Below are 19,591 nucleotides of genomic sequence, written 5' to 3'. Positions count from 1 at the left end.
CAATACGCTTCTGAAAAGTCGCGTATTTTAGCCAAAAGTCGCTAAATGACGACGATGATGGTAATTTTTTTTGAGCATTTAGTTCTTGACTTGATAACGCATGTGAATAGATTATATTTTATTTAAACAATATTGTAAATCAATTTCTGTTGTGGCGAATGAAGTTGAACTGCACTTCTACCTCCTGGCTACGCCACTGTTAACCAGTCAGTAGTTGTAGTCCACCTGATGCGGTGAACCATTAGCCATTCGGAGCTGCTTTGCCCATCTCTAACTGAAACAGACGAAGTGCTTGGAACAGCCTTATTGCACGCTAAAGATCGCAGCACCTCAAGAAACTTGATCTTGTATGCTTTGGCCTCATTCATTTAAGCTCGTTGCAAGCGTTCCACTGTTCCTACAGTTTCCCAATTTTCTATGTCTGTTTTAAAACACTGTACTAAAATTTGGAAGTCCCCCAAAAAAGTCACCAAGATTCCTAAGAGATAGAACTGTTGCTAGCACGACTCAAAAGACACTAAATTAAGCGACTTTCTAGCTAAGTTAACACCACTGGCTCCCATAACAGGAATGCCAGTCATTAATTGTTCTTCTTCACAGGGACAGCGGTGGCATAGGCAGCGGCACGGAAGCCGACATGCTTGGCTTGTTTCCACTGGACGCGAGTGCATCAACGCCAACCACGAGACTTCAAAGTCCACTGGGCCAGGGTGAGCCCGCATCACAGCCTTCTGCGTCAAGCAGCGTGCCCTCCTGGGACCGATATGCAGGTGAGCGCAACTAACGCTTATTGAGCACTTGCACAAGCAGCAAATGCTGTTGTAATTGAACACACGGCCTGTAAGTGTGTCCTGTCCTTTCGAAGCACAGATTATTATCGTCTGTCGATAAATACATGAAGCTGATGTGATTTGATATCAGTGTTTTGGGAACCAAATAAAAAGCAAGTGGAAGTAACGTGTTAGTCTTTCGTATTGGTTAATTGCATTTTTAATGTAAATGATCCCTAACGCCGTGCAGTAAGCTATGTTATATTGCTTGATAAAACGAGCTTGATGGCCCACTGAAATTATATGCTGTATCTGTCTGCTGAGGCCAAGTATCCTTAAAAAGTTTATTAACAAAAAAAAAAAAACGAAATTCCTTTCGAAGCACCCGTCCCAACGTCTCATTGAACTTGGTGATGCCTTTATAAAAGTGATTGTGCGTAACAAAACCTTTCACTCGGAAGTGATATAAGAGAGTTTCGGGGTGATTCATCATCAGATCACTGTTCGATGTCTCTTCTTTGCCAGTAGTATACTGAAGTGGGGAAAGGAAGTTCTGTCGGCAAATAAGCATGACGTGTCACCAGGGGTTATTGTTGTACATTAATGACAGCTGCCTGGCACCTGTGTTGTGACTTGAAAAGTGACATAAGGCATCAGGGGTAGGTAAGGGTCATTCATCACGCTGGAGAGCCTCACTTTCTTGTTGCCACGCGGTTTGAAACCATTGTGACCTCCAGCTCAACCCATCTTTCTATGAGAAGTGCTTCAACCGGCACAATGCTTTCCTCTCGACTCTGTTCGCAGCGTTGAGCGACTTGTTCAACGACAAGGCACCGGCAGAGTCGTCAAGTTCAGAGGCAGGCAAAGGGGCGACCACCAGTAGGGGAGGAACACCGACAAGTGCCTTCACAGGACCTGCGTTACCAAGGCCGCCGTCTAGACGATCAGAGGTTAGCCATTTTTTTTCGTGCACTGTCAGTGCCGAATGAAAGCCGAACGGCGACAAGCCTTCGTGGTAGTGTGGGGAACGCGTCCAGTTACACTCGAACCTCATTACAACGAAGTTGCATCTTACATGAGATTAAGTTCATTTATATTCGAAAATTAGCTTTAAAGATGTATTCTTAACATTAAATTTATTTCAAGACTATTTTCATTTACTTTGTTATACCCGATATTGTGTTATATCCAGATTCGTTATATCGAGGTTTGAGTGCATCACCATTGAAAGGTGTGCACATCCTGTTTGACAGCTCTGCTCATATACGTGTGCCTGTTCATAGTGATAAGAGGACACGCACTATACCATCGCAAAGGCTTGCCACTCTTCAGGTTTCAAATGACGCTGATAGTACGAACTGCATTCATTTCATGTACTTGATTTTTTTCATGCATGCATGACCTTGATTGAAAGGACTGAAAGCAGATTAAAGGGACATCAAAATGAAACAATGAATTGGTTTACTTTGATAATTCGATTCTGGGCACTGTGATGTTGCTGATTTCACCAGCGTAGGTTTAATAGAGATGAAAAATCAGTGTCAATGTTTCATTTTTTAATTTTGCACCGAAATTCCCGTGCATGACACCACAGATTTCGAAGAGTATTTTTCATATTATCGCACGTTGATTCACCTAAGCCTCATTCTTTTGACTGTGTGACCTGCACCCACTTTGTTGCAAAAAGAAGTCCAGCCGAATTTCCAGTGGTCATGCTTCCCCGCCTTGTCCCTTTTAGGCTGAGCAGTTCAAATCAGCTCGTGAGGGTTCGCAACGAGCCATTCTTTTCTTCGTAAGGATAGACAAAACGCAACAATAAGCTAAGCCAAAGGTCTTTCTAATTCGCAAGCAAATCCACGCACTATCCATCATTCCCATGGTGGCTAAACCGTGGCAGTGCCACAGTTCCCTCAAGTAAATATTGTAGGAAACATCATGCCGTGTTTTCATAAACATTTGTGACTGACCATACTTGGCTCCGCCTTTCTTGTGTGATGCGAACAGGCTGTGCGGGGTCGGGCGTCACCGCTGCCCATGAGTCGGACGGAGAGCGTGGGAAGCCTCAGCAGCGACTTCAAGACAACACCTATGCCACTTGGTTCGTCGCGGGGTCCCTCCCCGCTCACCATTGGCCTGAGCGACTCCATACCGCTAGCTGTCGCCTTCCAGGAAGTGGTGCACGCTCGCTTCCGAGGAACTGACGAGACACTCTGCCAGGTACTGATTGGTTTGCTTTGACAGTTCATTGTATGCTATATAGGTGCAGGTACCAATTAAAATTCGGTGCAGATAACAATTTACAGTTCGTGCATACTGAATTTCACCGCTAGAGGTATAGTGAAGCTTAAGTTCACAAAGTGTTTCTTTTTTTATGCTGATTCAGTAACCGCTTTGTAACCCCAGTTGACTTTTAGTTCAATGCACGAGAAGCGGAATTTGTAGTCTTATCATTGGTCCCCCTTTTTAAGGAAAGAATGTTAGTACAGTCCAACTCCGCTATAACGAACGCTGCTTCAACGAAATTTCCGCTACAACGAAAAATCCACGATTCCCCATCAGCAGTTTGTAAGAGTCAATGCATAAATATTGTCGCCACAACGAACACTTTTTCTTCAATTTTCCCACTTGAACGAAATTTTATGATGCAATTACAGGCTCAGATACTTATTGCTATGCAGTAAACCCAATGTTTAACATTTCGATGCATTTTCAGAGCCTGAAAATGCGTCAACGAAGTCTAAAATACGCGCTGGCACTACCAGAAACCGCCGCTATAGAGCCGCTGTTCAACAAGCATGGGCGCCGCCATTGTTCGATAGGGATGGCAATGAGTCTGCCCTGCTTTTGCTACTGGCTTATTTCGAGCCGCCGACGATACGAAGCTCAAGCTCAGTTTCTCAGTTCATGGTTTTCTTCACGCAGCTGCGGGGTGCAATCGCGGAACGATTCCTTTTCCGATTCCGATGTTTATCAGTATGTTCGCACCTGGCCAGTGCGGTAACTAATCAGAGCGGCTGGTCGTCTGCATTATCAACAAAATCAGCTAGCTGGGAGTGATGGATGATAAGAACTGCATAGAATAATGCAATACTTGCCGCTCCACGATGTCCTGCCTTCATCTCGGCGTTTTCGCATACTTTTGACGGCGGACAGCTGCTGGTGTTAAGGTGTTAATGCAACTGTTTGGTTCGTTCACGAAGGCGGTTTTAGGCGTGTTTTAGCATGCTTTTCACGATGGCCTCGCTATACATGGGTGAAAATGACGTTGTGAGGCGGCTGGGAAAGAATAGGAAGCAGCGGACATTTTTTTAATTTTGAGAATAAATGTTCCTCCGTTTTGCTAGCTCCGATCAGCTATACTTATTTTTGATTTCACTTAAACGAAATTTTTTTCGTGCCCCGTCAGTTTCGTTGTAGCGCGGTTCAACTGTAAAATCTGAATTCTGCATCAATTTATGCATCATTTCATACACCCAATCACGTGAAACTGAGCAAATTTTCTGTTTGCAGGTGAAGCTTCTGGGTGACATGAAGGTGTCCTTCCCGGCAGGCATTGTGCATGTGCTGACAAACAACCCATCACCAGCAGCATTAACATTCAGGGTCAACACTGCCCGCTTTGACAATGTTCTACCCAACAAGAACCTCGTTACATTGTAAGTTGCGGTGTTTTGGTGAACTCAAGCTGCATTGACATCTGCGAGATAATGCATTTTACTTAATATATTTGAAGCTGAAATAACTAAATATTCATCGGTTCAAATGAGGCTTTTCAGTTATAATTGAAACATTTTTAAGGGGCTTCTCAGGACAGAGTAATGCTATCTTAGTAGTAGAAAAAAAAACAATAAAAAAAAGATGCCAATGAGAGGACAGTTGTTTGCAGCTGAACTTGATTAACATAATTACAGTATAGACCGCTTATACTGTAAGTCGCAGGAGTCACGGATATTCGCACTTTAAGCGGTACCACACTATAACCAAAACAACATTTTCCAAGGGCCGCACTTGTGCAAAACCTGTTGAGCATACAGCTACGCGTCTCTTAGAATCGAAGCATGTAATGCGGGGGGGGGGGGTGTTTATAAAGAATTAAATTTCTGAATGTTAAAAAAATTTGACGTCTAAAGACACGCGTTGCCAACGAAATCAATGTAAAAACAGGGGGGGGGGGTCTTTCGCTGACTACTCTGCAGACCGCCTCGATTATGCGCATTACACAAAAACTACCTTAAATCACGCCGAAAATTTCACGTGCTGAAAGACATCAATCGTTCTATTTCATGGACGCGCACCCGATTTAAAAACTTGCTATCGAATTGTGAACCACCATTCGAGCGCTACAAGTGCCATCCTCGTTTTCATTAATAATATGAATTTCTTCCCGTCGACTGCAGTGACCATGAGGAGTTTTATTGATTTCATACCAAAGTGTAACTTAGCACACGACCACTGCAGCAATGCAACTAACGTCGATGAGTCCTAGCTTGAGGTTCGAAGTTGTTGCGGTAAATTTGTCCAAGACATGAAGATCTGGCGTGAAAAAGATTGCACTCAAGCGCTGAACCAAAATCAGCGCGGGTAATATGAAGTTTGCGTTTGCAGCTGGAAGGTCAACAATGACGAAAACCCGCCAAGCATTCGTAATACAGCGCATTGGCAGCAAAAGCGAAAGCTCACGTCATAAAACTGCAAAGGGTTTTCAATTTATGCACGAAGTAGCAAAAGCAATATCTGTAGCAAGCTAGATAAGGTCAACGCTTTTCCCGAAGGCAAACTGTTAAGCGCAGTTGATAAGGACGGCATTGCGCGTATCATGTTGGGCCGCGCGTGGCCGGAGCCATGCTAGCGACACTCGTACGCAGTAGCCGCATCGGCGCTGGTGCTACTGCCCTCCACCCTTATTTGGTAAGCCCGTGGAGCATGCTGCAGTCTTTCTTTTTTTTTTTTCGTTTTTCTTCCCTCTGCTCTTCGTTCATTCACTCCACGTACCCTCCGTCGCTCACTCCTAAGTTAGCACCCAGCGCGCCTCTTTTCAGACGCGCGCTCGTCACCGCGATTGTCACAAAGATTTTCCGGCAACCGCATTATAATCTTGAAGTACTGCACAATAAGCGATATGCTTATACATGGCGTTTTATGGGAGGACGAAGGGGAGTTGGAAAAGGCCGCATTGCAACCGATTCTGCACTATAAGCGGTTGTAAGTGGTCTACACTGTGTAAGAATGAAGGGCGGGCCTCTGAAATGCATGAGCTAGAGTGAGTTGGCCACATTAATTCATGTCTGGTCAGCCGACGACAGTCGAAGCAAAACTGCGATTCGGCCTTGTTGGAAAATTGTCATCTTTAAGTTTTTGCGCAAGCACACAGGTACAATGGTGAGAAACACAAATGTGTGCAAATAGCATTAGTTAATGTTTGTGTTTGGGCAATGTTGTGCACATTTTTGTTTCTCAAATTTGTTCCTTTGTGCTTCTGCAAAAACTCTAAAATGACAGTCATGGCATGGGCGACTTGAACTTTGTTGGATGTAGTATACTTGTGAAAGTGCTTCTACAAGTTGTTTGGGAATATGTGGTTCAGGGTATTGGAATTGAAGAGTTCGTGGTATATAGGTGCTTTGATGCGCACTTGTTGATATAAGTACATTTTTGAGCTAGTGTCGGAGCCTGCCAGTTCACTTGCTTCATCTTGGCGTTGCGCAGAGATGCGAGTCAGTCGACGAGTGACCGGTGCGTGTACGAGTTCAACATGTCGGTGCTGACGGGCCTTCTGCGGCGGCAGCACGAGCAGACGCCCTCGGCGTCCTACTTTAACATTGACATCCTCAAGTATCATGTACGGGCCGGGCCTGGTGCCCGGTCAGCGCCCCTGCATCTGGTTGCCTTCTGGAAGACGCAGGAGGACAACACTGACCTCAAGGTGAGTTCATGACGGAGTTTGAGTCGGTGTCGATGCATTCATGCTAGTCTGTAGGGCGCAGAAGCTGCAGCAGTGTTTAGAATGGAGGTTAGGAAAAATACGGAATAAACACCTGCAGTCAGCTGATCGATCAGTACATAGACAAATTAATCAGTAAATTAATCAATCAGTCGATTAATAAATCTATTAATTTGTCATCGAAGTCACAGAAAAAGCTTTTCTTCACAGCATAATCAAATCAGAGTCATTGTTTGATTTCCCTGACAGCAGCAGCCATGAAAAGGTAAACTGCTGTATAGACATGGAAATATTTGCAGGCATTTAACCGCAACTATAGAGAACTCCGATAGTGGGACGAAGTTTAGTGTAAATGTCCTGATAGCTGGATTGGGTGCAGATTGAATGAAGATGATGATGCATTTTAGTTCTATTCACTTCTTACTTCTGCCATATGACTTGACTTCCGGATCCTGCATTCAGCTTTCATTATGCCACTTGCTCGTGTAGGTTTAGGGCACGCACTGTTTCTTATAGTTAAACCACTTTTATTCTCTACTTGAACCTACTTCTGGTCTACACTTCACTTTTGGCCTAGCTATAGTAGGCCTCTGCTGGAAAATGTGCGGAATTCGTTATGGTGGACAACATTGGGGTATGGGTGTTTCAGAGACGAAAAGAGAAGGGGAAACTTTAAACGCAGTTTTTTCAGTTCTGTTTTTTTTTTTGCATTAGGCTCAGCTCGTGGAGCAATGTTTTGGCAAGTTCTGTTTTTTTTTTTTTTTGCATTAGGCTCAGCTCGTGGAGCAATGTTTTGGCAACCACTTCACAGATTTTGATTGTTTGTTTTGTAACGCTCCTTGAACTGTGCTTCAGGGGAGGACTGCGATCTTAGTTTTTCATTTTACTCCCTAAAGAATTTTTCGTAGGGCTTCTTGTTTGTAGCACGATTGGGCTTATTGGAGTGTCGCTGGAGAAAACATCAACTATACGAGTTTTAGCATTGCAAAAATATTACTTTGAAGATGCAGCCCCCTTCAGCATACATTTCGCCATGTGTACAGTAATTACCAACTATTTCTATCATTTTATAAATCCTCAAGCCCCTCCGTGAGGTTCAATGAAGAAATAATTTGTCTTTTGTCAAGTTTTTGTGGTATCGCCTCAAAATTTTTATGGAAGCACTGCGAGTTAATCTTAGTGTCTGTGCCAATTTTTATCAATATCCAACCAGAAACAAGAAAGTTCGTTTCCAATGGCACGTCCCTCCTTAAGCGGGATTCACACGTGGGAAAAATCCCCGGAGGAGAGGCGAGGATGGTGCATCACGTGACAACAACGTCACGGGTTAGTGTGTCGACGCGACCTCCTCGCGACTCCTCCGGGGAGACGGCGATCGTTTTTCCGACCGGTAAAATGATCTACGTGCAGTGGGGGATGTAGTGGAATTTTAGTGGCCACATCGTAGCCCTCTCTCCTGCAGTGCCTGCAGAACCTGGCGGCAACGGCTGTTCCAAATTACTTGCGTGCACCGAAGAGTATTTTTCATATTATCGCACGTTGATTCACCTAAGCCTCATTGCGTGCACCGTGATGGCGAAAATTAATGATGAAGCAACTTTTTTTCTTTTCTCTCGTGGAAGAATATCATCGCTTGTGGGACATCTCTTCCAGTGACTATAGTAAAACTACTAAAGAATGGTGCGTGGGAGACGATGGTCAAACAGATGATGGAGCACCACCTTCTCTATGAATTGATATTTTGTTTTGTTTTAAAGTGGTTATTCTCATTAGAATTGTGACATCGCCCGCTTTTGTTGTTACTGCTGCTTCTACTACTCTGCTTGTTCAGCCTGGTGGAGATGTCTTACTTTATAATGAAATTTTTTTAGCAGGCCTTATTATTTAAGATTAGTCACTTCAAATATAGGCAGCCATAGTATCCGAGAGCTGCTTTTTATTTTCAGAAACATGACATACTTCACATTTTACTTTATCGGCTGCATTGATACAGCAGAATCTAAGGCTGAGTTTGCATAGTGAGTTTGCACAGTAGAGGTCTTCTATTACCTTGTGTTTCGAAATTATAATAATGAAACGCTTGTACAGATAATTGTCAAATATTAATAGGCTAGATCCCTTACGTTCTTAGTTCTCATTAGAGAAATGCTATGATAGCATAATTTCTTCACTCACAGAAATCCAACCGATATCGAAAGATACTGAAATTCCTATCTACCGACTCAATAGTAGTATTTGACGAGTCAGAGAGACTGTGAGCGATTTCGCAGTAAAAAAAAAAAAAGAAAGAAAAGCCATTGTCAATGACGCTGCCCGAAATGTCGCTTTGGGCGAGTTCGTTTTTGCAAAAAAGAAAAGCTTGCGGTGGCGAGTCAAACCAACAGCAATGCCGCGTCTGCATTCCGCACAAAAAAAAAAAAGACAAACAAAGTTTCTAAAAACAGCAAAGCGGCAGGGGGGAGGGGTGCAAAATTGGCACTTCTCTCAAAGCACAGCAGCACTTTCTTCACCCAAGAAACACCAGTGCTTTCCTCCTTCTCCAATTAAGACTTTGAACACCCCCCCCCCCCCCCCTCCAAGAAGAGAGCTTGCCGATATCTATGGCTGGGGGTCAAAGAATTTTTCAGTGCTCCCGCTCTATTATATGGTGGAGCCTCTGGTTACACTGATCTCCACCACAGTTTGCCTCGTCCGTGTGAGTGAGGGGCATTTGGGGGGACTTGTCCTCGCCTGTTGACGTCGCTAGGCTCCGTCTTTATTCCCCGTGTATTTCTCCCTCGTGTGAATCCCGCTTTAAGAAAGTGATTGGTAGAGTTTCCCCTCGGGGTTCTCCTGGTTCGCTGTGTTGGTGAGCTGATGTCCTCCCTTCTGTTTCAGATTGACTACGAGTACAATGCCAAGGCCCTGAGCCTGCCGGCGGGCACAGGAGCAACCGGGGTGAGCCAGCCTGCATCGGCGAACCCGGCCCCGTCGGCACCGGGGCTTCCACCGCTGACGGGACTGTGTCTGGGCGTGCCCATGGACGGCGGCGTAACAAGTGTGCAGGTCTGTATGCCAAGCTACAGGAAGACCACAGAGCGAACAGTGAGGGGATCTTCATTCAGCGTGCCTACATGAATGGTCTAACATGAAGTACCTTCATTTTGATAAATGCAAGAAATGAAACATAAGCATGTGCACTCAAACTTCATATAACAAAGTTGCATCTTACTGGAAAAAGTTTGTTATATCGAAAAATTCGTTATAGAGTTGTATTTCTAGCACTATATCTATTGCAAGAGTACTCTTTATTTACTTCGTTATACAGTCAAACATGGTTATATCGAACCCACATATATAGAATTTTCGGGTATATCGAACTCGTAACTTATCCCCTTGAAATTCCTTTGTAAAAGTATAGAAATCGCACAATCTCTAACTTGCAGAAATGTTTTTTTTTCTTTTTTTGTTCCCCTTTCTCTCTCTTATGCTTTCTTTGCTTACCCGTCAGCTCGGAGAGCAGGCACGAAGGAGCCGCCGCTTTCCTCCTTTTGCATTTTCTTTTTTTTTTCCAGTTTTGTGAGTTTTGATCAACCAACCACAGCTCAGGCCTTTTGCTGTTGCCCTCGCAGGTGTCCATCGCCTCGTGAGCGCTTTGTTGCTTCCGCTGACGCGTTACCTACGTATCACCGCATGTGCAGCACTTCTCTTTTGAATGCGTGGTGTGCATAGCCGCTGCGGACTCCTTGAATTGTCGGCTTCTCTTGTAGCTATGGCCAGCGTCGATAAGCGCAAGACCCCCTTGACTTTGCGACGAAGTTCAAGGCTATTCAGTGTGTTTAGGCGGGCGAGAAATGTTCGACCTTTTGCGGACGACTTCGGGATGCCACAGAGCACTCCGAGTACCTTGTTGAAAAACAAGGTAGATATCGCGGCAAAGGCAGCGGAGCAGCGAATGTTGGAAGCCTGTCATGTGCGCGCTTCTGCTCACGGGAATGCAAAAAAGGTACTCTATGCCTGGTTTTTAGAAGTGCGTGCGAAGGACATTTCGGTGGATGGCCTGATGCTGATCGTCAAGGCCAAATGGTTTGCCGCTGCACTCTGTGAAACAATTTGCCGACAAAAGTGGGTGCCTTCAGCGATTTAAGGGGGACACTGTACTTGAGACAAAATTTCAGATATTTTCATGCGTTTATAAAGAAAATTCACAGTGTGATCGAGTTTTTGATGCTGATTTGAAAAATGCAATCGCTATTCCTCTAAACCAATTAGTTTTTGAGATATCCTAAAATTATTTATCTATTGTTTGCCGGTATAATGAGACAGGAAATTTGCATTGCAGAGCTACTATTGGCACATGCCTGTATACTAATGAACATAAGCTACACAATGGTAGAAGTGCTTTTTTTATTTGGTAATTTCAGTAAGGTTTGTTGCACCTTGCACTTCAGTGTTGCAGACATGCCCACTTTATGCTCCAATTTATGGCAAGATTTAAATTTTTTGAAGATCTTAATAAAAAATTCACACCTACCATTGTGTAAACTAATTCAGCTACATGTCACAACAATAATGACACTCCTAGCTTCTATGAAGGCAGAGATATCTTTTAGACAAGTTTGTAACTGCAGCAAAATTTGAATATCGAGAAATCATGCAAAAACACAAGTCCATTTTGGGCAGACAGTAGCATGGAAAAGCTGTTTATTTACAATGATTTGCAAATTCAGCTTTCTCAGTAGACAGCAGGCATGTAGTCCTTCTGTTTTGCGTCACCTAAATTGCATTTTTTCAATGCCCGCTGCATGCTTTCCGCGGAGGCACACTTGCGATCTGATGCGGTCGCCTTGGGCTCGTCTGCCGGCTAGGCCGCTTACCAGTTCGGTGACGCCTATGTGCGACGAATTTGCCCACGTAATCCGCGATCCGTCCTATAATAAAGCAGTTTTCCGGCTTGTCCAGATTGAGTCGTGATCAAACTCGTGCACTCGCAGACCAAACTCGTGCACTCGCTCATCAATTTCAAGGCTCCAAGAGCAGCGAGGTGTTAGTTTCCTTTTCACGTAAGATTGCCACATTTTCGAGTGGAGGCCGCGGCGCAATATGTTCATCGTTGCGGACGTGTTGTTACAAGCACTCTACCTGTTGCCAGTAGCCTTCATTGCGCGGGCGACGAGCACGTTCACCGTAAACTGATTGATTTTCTGCTGTTTGTCAACGCGCGGCAAACTCCACTCTGGCGACCCGTCACGCAGTTCACGTCAGACTGGGGGAACCCACGGCATCGGTGCGTTTCGCGATAAGACTGCGCTTCCATTTCATCATTGCAAAGATTGCTATCTCTCGTAGCTTCACTTCTACTTCTATACTTACTGTCCTGTAACTGTTGAAGCTCCAAAACACTGCCGCTTTCAGCGATGTTATCGACAACCGACGGGCCCGTACGTGAGTTAGGCCTACACCGGTGACTCAGCGACCGCCGTTGAACGCCGCGTGTTTGCTATCCTGTCTGTCCCGAGTGATAGCGGGGCTCTTTCTGAAGTTAACAGCGAACGAACGATCACTACACCCGCTTCACAAATTAGTGCGGCGAGGAACTTCTTTACTGCGGTAGGCAGTCGACAGCACCATGACAAAATGGCACATTTCCGTGCGCGTCACAATGAAAAAGCAGACGCCGGAAACATCATTTGGTCAATCGGGTGCCTAGGTTTTGTCATGTGCCCCAAGCAGCCAATAGAATCACGCGGTGGTGCTTTTCGATGACACGTTTTTGCTGAAGAACCAATGAGCAAGGCGAGCCACTGGTGGCGGGAAATTGAAGATGAAGAACGGCCCTTCCAAACGAAACCAAGATGACCACGCTAGCTCGTGTGTAACGGCAACAGTTCGGTGTGGAAAAAGCGCAACTTTAGAGTCTATTTGTGCTCAGAATAATCTCACAGGGGTGTTATAAATTGATTTTGTGCCGGAAATAATTACGCGAGAAGCTTGAAACTTCTCAAATAAGTGCAAAAATAGTTGCAGATTCCGAAAATGTCAACTTCAACAAGTCGGTTTTTTTCGCTATTTTCGGCCTTTTAAGACCAGTGTCCCTCATTAAGCAGCACTACAACATTGTTGGCAAAAGCAACTCTGGTGAAAGCGAAGCTTTCAGCAGCGAGGTCACATTGCAGTGGGTGACCAAGGAGTAGCTGGAAATCTCCGCGAGGTTTTCTCCCGCAAAGATCTTCAATGCCTGACGAGACATGAAGACTTACACAGCGGTCAACTGCTTCCGCTAGGCAGGCTTCGAGATGGCGGAACTTGCGAAAACTGGTGAAGACAATGACAAGCACATGGACGGTGCGTTTTGCGAGTTGTCGTCCTGCTTTCCGGCAGCAATTCCACACGAAGTGTCCGCAGACGACTTCGTGTAAGCAGACTGCAATGTCCAGGCTGATAGCTCATGGGACGAGGCAAATCGTCCTGACGAGGGGCTCGCTACACGTGCGTACTCCGCCGCTCAAGTAGCGGCAGCGTTCGGCATCATTCGCTGTTGTATCAGCGACATGGAGGAAACCGGGCTGTCGCACCGGGACAGTCTTGATAAGATCGAGACTAGCATCAACATTTCAAAAACGAAAAAGCAGGTGAAGATTAGCGATTTTTTTCACGCAAATAAATCATTCTGTTGTGGCGTGTCTGCAGAATTAGTTGTCACTCTTGTTCTATTGTAAGTGATGATCTGCTACAGGTAAGCTCTCGGGGCTTCTGTTTCTTTATATCGAATTTTTCATATATCGAACTGATTTGTGATCCCCTTCGAGTTCGATATATCCAAGTTCGTTATATCGAGGTTTGAGTGTATTACACATTTGACATTTTCAACAAATAGAAAAAGTGCTCTACAGTGTAACTTATGGCGTGCTTATGATGCGTTTGAAATGCAGCATTCAGAGTACATTAGCTAAGTGCATTCAGAGCACCATACTGTCTCTGTCACACATGTCCCGTTATTAGGGAGGCGATCGCCGGGCTAATTCCACGAGCCGAAGTATCGGCCCCCCGAACTGCACCACGAAAGCGTGGACAATTTAGAAGTGGTCCTTACTGGCGCGCCAGCAGACGCCGGCTGTGGCCCAAAGAACAAGTCAGAGCCGAGAGTTGATAAACAAACAAAATTATATTATCGATAATGGCAGATCGAAAACAATACACGAGTATGCACACTCCACAATAGTTGAGTACAATATGTCACCAATCAACCAACGTACTACACAGTACAATCAGCCACACTCAAAACAACGGACACAGACAACAATTCACACTACAATGCAGTCGCATGCATTTAACAACCAAGACACTTAAAGACTAAAGAGATAGAAAACCTATTCAGTCCAAAGTCCTTGGAACAAAAGTCTGAATGATACTCTTCCAAGAATCACTCACTCAAAGTCCAGCGTTGTCGTTCCGCTGCCCCCTGAAGTTTCTCTTCCAGAAAACCTCGCGTCTTCAATTGGCCACTCTTCAAGCTTCAACTTCTTCGCCGGAAACACGTCGCCCTCACACACGCAGCTGTTGCCACGCGTCTTCGCTCGATAGCGGTAAACACACGCTCTTGCCTGTGACTCGAGCCTTCACCCCTCAGGTGGAAATCCTCTTCTTCTCCTGCTTTGTCGCTACGGACAAAACCTTCGCCGACTATATGGCGGAATCCCTACGCGCTCTGGCGCTAACTTCCGTCTTCTCCTGCTCTCTCGTCTCGGCCGCTCGATTAAATACCTTGCGCGCGAGATTCCAGAAGGTTCTCGTCATTTCGTCGGCGCGGTACGCAGCGAAGGCTGGGGAGAAGGCGAGACGGTTCGAATGCCCTCTGCGTCGGATGACTCAACTCGGCATGACCACGCCTATTTCCTTCTGGAACTTTCCAGCGCTTGCTTGGCCGCTGCTGTGGGGTGAGGAGGTTCGTCGGCGAAGCCACGCTTCCGAGAGGAGAGGCTCGCGCGCCCGGGGAGCCCTTAGATGTTTGTTTTCTTTTTCTTTTTTTTTTCGTTGACCTCGCGGCGTCACTTTGGCGGTTCGTCGCGAGAATTTGGCGGCGCGCCCCTTTTGAGCGCTCGTTCTGTGACAGTCTCATAACCATATCTTTGAGCTGGGTCCATTGCTAAATTTTGATGTAATTTAAATTTCATGGCTATTGCACTGAGAGTAGCTCAGCATCTAGCTTGGGCAAGCTTTTTTTGCGACTTCAACCGTGAGAGGGCTGTACAGCATTCCAAATTGTGTTGAGGCATAGTTGGAACAATCTTGACTAATGCACCATTAGTTCCAAACAGTGCGAAACAGTTGTTTATGTTTCATTAAATTTTCTACCAATACTGTGTACAAAACATCATTAATTAGGAACTTCAGATAATTTCAGTTTTTTCTCGAGTATCTGAGAAACTCGTGCGCAGTTTATTGGCAACAGTCTCTAAATTCTTCATCTTTTTGAGTTTCAACATAATGAGAATTATAGCCTCCATGTTGAGAGTTTCAAAATTTTTCAGTAAAAAAAGGCAGCTTAGTTTAGTAAGTGCTTGTCTGTTTTTTTGCATCAGATCACTCAACATTCAGATAATTTTGTTGTTTTGGTCCAATGAAATACAAATTGTACATGGATTTACAGTACCTCAAGCCAATCTGAATGATAGATGCTCGGTTTTCAACTATGGCCGATTGTCATTGCAGTAGTGTGTTTAAACTTCCCATTTAAGGAGCACAAGGGCTTGGTAATCATGTGGGATTTCTGACCTCAGTTCTGAAGGGAACATTGTGATCTCAAAATAATTATTAATTTGGTTAACCCATGAATGAGGCCGAAGCAGTATACTTCAAACCTCACAAAGAATTGACCAGCTAATGCTGGCTGAAGGGATTCACAAGTTAAAGTGTTGCCGCAGCTGCATGTTCTATATGGTCCGAGGATCTTTTTCTAAGGAGAGTAGTGTGACGAAAGTCCACAAGGAACAATATCTGTGTGAAGGTCAATATTAACTTAAACTGACATTCTACTGCTGAGGACGAGGTTTCAGGTTTGATTCCCAGCTGCATTTGCCGCATTCTGATGGAGGCTGAATTTAAAAGCACCCATGTACCACACTTTGCATACACACTGAAGAATTGTAGATTTTAAAAATTTATCCAGACCGCTTAAAACCTCTCCCACAGTGTCTCCATAGCTTCTGTGTTCATTTCATATGACAATCAATAAATCGATCCATTCCTCAGTCAGTGAGTGAATCGAGCGAATTGACCTTTAAAGAAAACATCAATTTTGCAATCCACCAAGCAGCTGTCCAATCATATGATCAGCCAACCAATTAGGTGGTTTGTCAATCGAAGTTGGACTGATCAGTCAGTCAGTTTATGTGCTGATGGCTCATGCGGTCAATTGAGCAACTCACTGAATCTACCAACAGATTCAACCTACCAATTCTAGTCAACCTACCAACTGATCAGTCAGTAAACCAGTCAGCCAATCAGCTGCTTGTAGGAGGAGTAACGAGGTGCTTCTGGCGGTTCACAGGCCAAGCCTCCGTGCATTTGGAATGGAGAGACCCAGCGAGCCCTGTGGAGGCTTAGCGACCCACTGGGTGGGACGGCGGGCGGTCAGCGGGGCGGGTCTTTACTGGCTCGCTTTGTCCTGACGCGGGGTCCCTCGACACCTCGGCCGCTGGAGGCGCGCTTCCTCTGCGAGGGAGCTACTCTGTCCGGTGCCAGCTTTGAGCTGATTGGCCAGGGCTATCGCGTGTCTCTAGTCAAGAGGCAAATATTGTCGGGTGAGTGGACGCAGAAATGCTTCTTCTACGTTGTGTGCGTGCATATACAGGGTGTTTTTTTTTAGGCACTGGAGATATTTTACAGAATGTCGTGACAGTTAGACACTTGTCTTCACACAAAAACTTTACATTTAGGTGGAAGTACTCTGCTGCACATGAAGTTGCTATGAAATGACTAATTATCACTCATTAATTAACACTTTAGTTATTAGCTGATATCATTCGAAGTTAAAAATGAAGTGGCTAATTAGAACTTATTAACATTTTAATTATTAGTTGAGAGCAGTTGAAATGGAAGAGTTGCAGGATGTGACAATTTTTGGCATACCGATTTTATTACTGAAGCAAAAAGCATTCGTAATTTTATGTTGTGACGAGCCACGGGACTTCCGTGACCTATCCTGTTGAGCAACCTGCAAATCTTTATTGCTGTGTTGTATTTAGAATTAATGTGTAAATAGCAGCCTCAAACTTTGCTCGCTGTCAGAATTAACACAAGCACTTAATTCCATTTCCTGTGGGAACTGTTTCATACTTGCCTGTCTCACATGCGCAGGCAAATACCTATGCGAGCCGTGACATTTGCCCGCGACGGCGATGACGGGCCGTCCTCTGCCACCTGTCCCCGCCTCCCCGCCGTCAAGCCCTGACGAACAAGACAGCAGCGCTCTGCAACCAACCATGGTGGAGGTGGCGGCGACGCCCGTGCCGGTCGCTGGTTCGACCGACGAGCTTGTCGCCATACTGCCTCCGCCTTCTTTCGATCCCCCTCCTCCTCCCCCACCTCCACCTCTCCCACTTCTCCACCGAAGACCATCTTCCTGCGATGTCCTGCAGCCTCCCATCCCTCAAACCCGAGTCCCCGCCCCTGAAACTCCTCCTCCTCCCGTCTCTCAAACCCGATGTCCCGCCCCCGATGCCTCATCCCCGCCCCAGCAGCAGCAACAGCACCAGGCCTCGCCTCCCCCCATATTCGCCCCGGCTCACATCTCGGCACTCACCGTCACCGTCGTCGCAGCCAGTGTTTTCTGTCTCGCCTTGCAAATTGTGGCACTCTGGCGACGTAGCAGTTAGTAGGTCCCGACGAAGTAGTCAACCTGCACAAAGCCGCCACAAGAGGGAGGGACGGATAACGGCGAAATTCTTGCCCGTTCTCGACGGTTCTTCACACACGTACTGAGATGAAAAGGAGTTTGATGGAAGCATACGTGCCCGCTTGTAGACAAAGTCGAAGTGAACGCTCTAGCGTCTCTTCGCTCGTAAAAACACCGGCATCGCGCCCATCCTATTTCATGCCACGTCGACTACCTCTGGAAGGTGCCCGTGGTAAACTATGGTTGTGGTAGATGCTTGTTAGATATTGACCTTTATCTTCGACACAGCGCAAGCCAGAACTTGTTTTTTCGCTGAGTGGTGGCAGCGGTGGTAGCGGTAGCAGCAACAGCGTGGATGCGACCGCTTTCTCTGGCAAGCCACATGGAAAAGTATTTTTCTCCTTTTTCCCCCCATTTTTTTCTTGCTTCCTTGCCGCTAATGGTGTAATATAGGTAGTACTGCCCAACGGTCGCGCTTACGCTGCTGCATTTCTCGCCATGTATTGTGTACATAGAGAATATTTTTTAATGGCACTCGATGCTTCTTCTTTTTTTTTTTCCTTTGGTTCTTCCTTAAGACTCCCTAGTGCTTTTGCCCATGTTCTGCCTGTCGTCTGCCAGTTGCTATTGCAGATGATGTGCGTTAGCAGACTAATTAATGACCGCACCGTTGCCACTGCAGTCACCTCGTCTGTGTCTTCATCCCGCGTGAACTTGTAAATATTGCAGATAAAAAAGAAATCTAACAAACACCGCCTCGAGAACAGCCTGAGCTTGCTGCGTGCTCATCATGACCTTCCCCCTTTTAATTAAAAAAATATTGCGTCGCTTCGTTGGCAATTATTTTGTTTTCTCTAGCCTTTATCTTTTATTTTTTGGAATGAATGCATTGTTTAAATGTACCATTTGTTGTTGCTTGACATTTGTCTAACCATAAGTATATACATAAATGTATACATTATATATATATATATATTATATATATACACACCATGTTGTTGATTTGATGGAATGCTTTGCTTTACATGAGCTACAAAAAAGTAAAATCGCCGAAAAACAGCTTGTGGGGGATGCAATAAAATTGCTGCCTTGCAGAGCAACTGCTGCATTGTGCATTTTTTTCAAGGTTTTGGGGAATGTTGTTCGTGGAACCTTTGAGTGTAAAACGAGCACTTAGAGGGAAAAAAAAAAACACTTGGTGAGCTACAAGATGTGCTAAAAAATAATCCTGATGGCAACGGAATCTTGAAATTCCCGCACTAATAGGGCCTACACAGTTTCTTTGCAGTAGTGAGAAATTGCATTCTGTTCTGAGCAAACTAGAAATTTAACATACCCGTGTCACGGGGAATATTGTTGAGCTTATGTGGCCAAAATGTGAAAAAGTGCTTTCAAATCGGCGACATCGCTATAGAAAATTGGGGCGAGAAATTTAAAAGTGATGCTCTTCACATTGATTCATTCATTGATTTATGAACCAATGATAACGAATTTAGTGACTACAGAGTCTTCAGTAGAACTGTGCGAATAGCGAAGTTTTGGGTGCATAGCAAATTTGAATATTGAAGTGTGAGTGCGAATCAAATCTGATATTTTTCGAATATTGCTAAATTATTTGTCAAATAATTTGAAAAGAAATTGCACAAAAAAAAGTTGCAGAGGATTCCTAACCATATTTTTACGGCATAGCAACAGTGTTTCTTTGGGCTAAGTTGATGAAGTATAGGTGGAGTGGCGTCTCATAGCTGTCTTACCAAGAATGAGACAATGCAGAAGCCAAATTTTTTTTATGTGCATGATTTGGTGCTATCAAAATGTGTCCGACAACATGTTGCAAGTGTGAGGCAAACATGCTATATTTCCTCAGCCTCTCTTCTTTCAACTTCTGTGAAAGCCCAACTGTTGTGGCAGACGAGGGCATGTTCCTTCCAAATCCGAAATCCCAAATCTGCCTTATAGATGTCCATATATAGGAATCTCTAAAATTTTGCACGCTAAAAGTCT

The 19,591-nt window shown here is 44.9% G+C and overlaps 1 protein-coding gene across 9 annotated transcripts in view; it reads left to right on the top strand.

Moving 5' to 3' along the window:
• LOC119181027 (F-BAR domain only protein 2) overlaps nt 1–18,687 on the top strand; it is a 79,872-nt gene extending 61,185 nt beyond the window's left edge. For all 9 annotated transcript variants that reach the window (XM_075875289.1, XM_075875287.1, XM_075875284.1 and 6 more), the window contains 8 exons: nt 601–770; nt 1,575–1,720; nt 2,775–2,987; nt 4,281–4,426; nt 6,477–6,693; nt 9,589–9,756; nt 16,241–16,493; nt 17,050–18,687. In XM_075875289.1, the coding sequence (XP_075731404.1) occupies nt 601–770; nt 1,575–1,720; nt 2,775–2,987; nt 4,281–4,426; nt 6,477–6,693; nt 9,589–9,756; nt 16,241–16,493; nt 17,050–17,072 (1,336 nt within the window). In that variant the 3' untranslated portion in view covers nt 17,073–18,687. The remainder of the gene's footprint in view (nt 1–600; nt 771–1,574; nt 1,721–2,774; nt 2,988–4,280; nt 4,427–6,476; nt 6,694–9,588; nt 9,757–16,240; nt 16,494–17,049) is intronic.
• Nucleotides 18,688–19,591: the final 904 nt, after the last annotated feature.

Source organism: Rhipicephalus microplus, chromosome 10, assembly GCF_043290135.1.
Source record: "Rhipicephalus microplus isolate Deutch F79 chromosome 10, USDA_Rmic, whole genome shotgun sequence".
NCBI classification, from domain to species: domain Eukaryota; kingdom Metazoa; phylum Arthropoda; class Arachnida; order Ixodida; family Ixodidae; genus Rhipicephalus; species Rhipicephalus microplus.
This window is presented reverse-complemented; position numbering and strand designations above follow the sequence as displayed.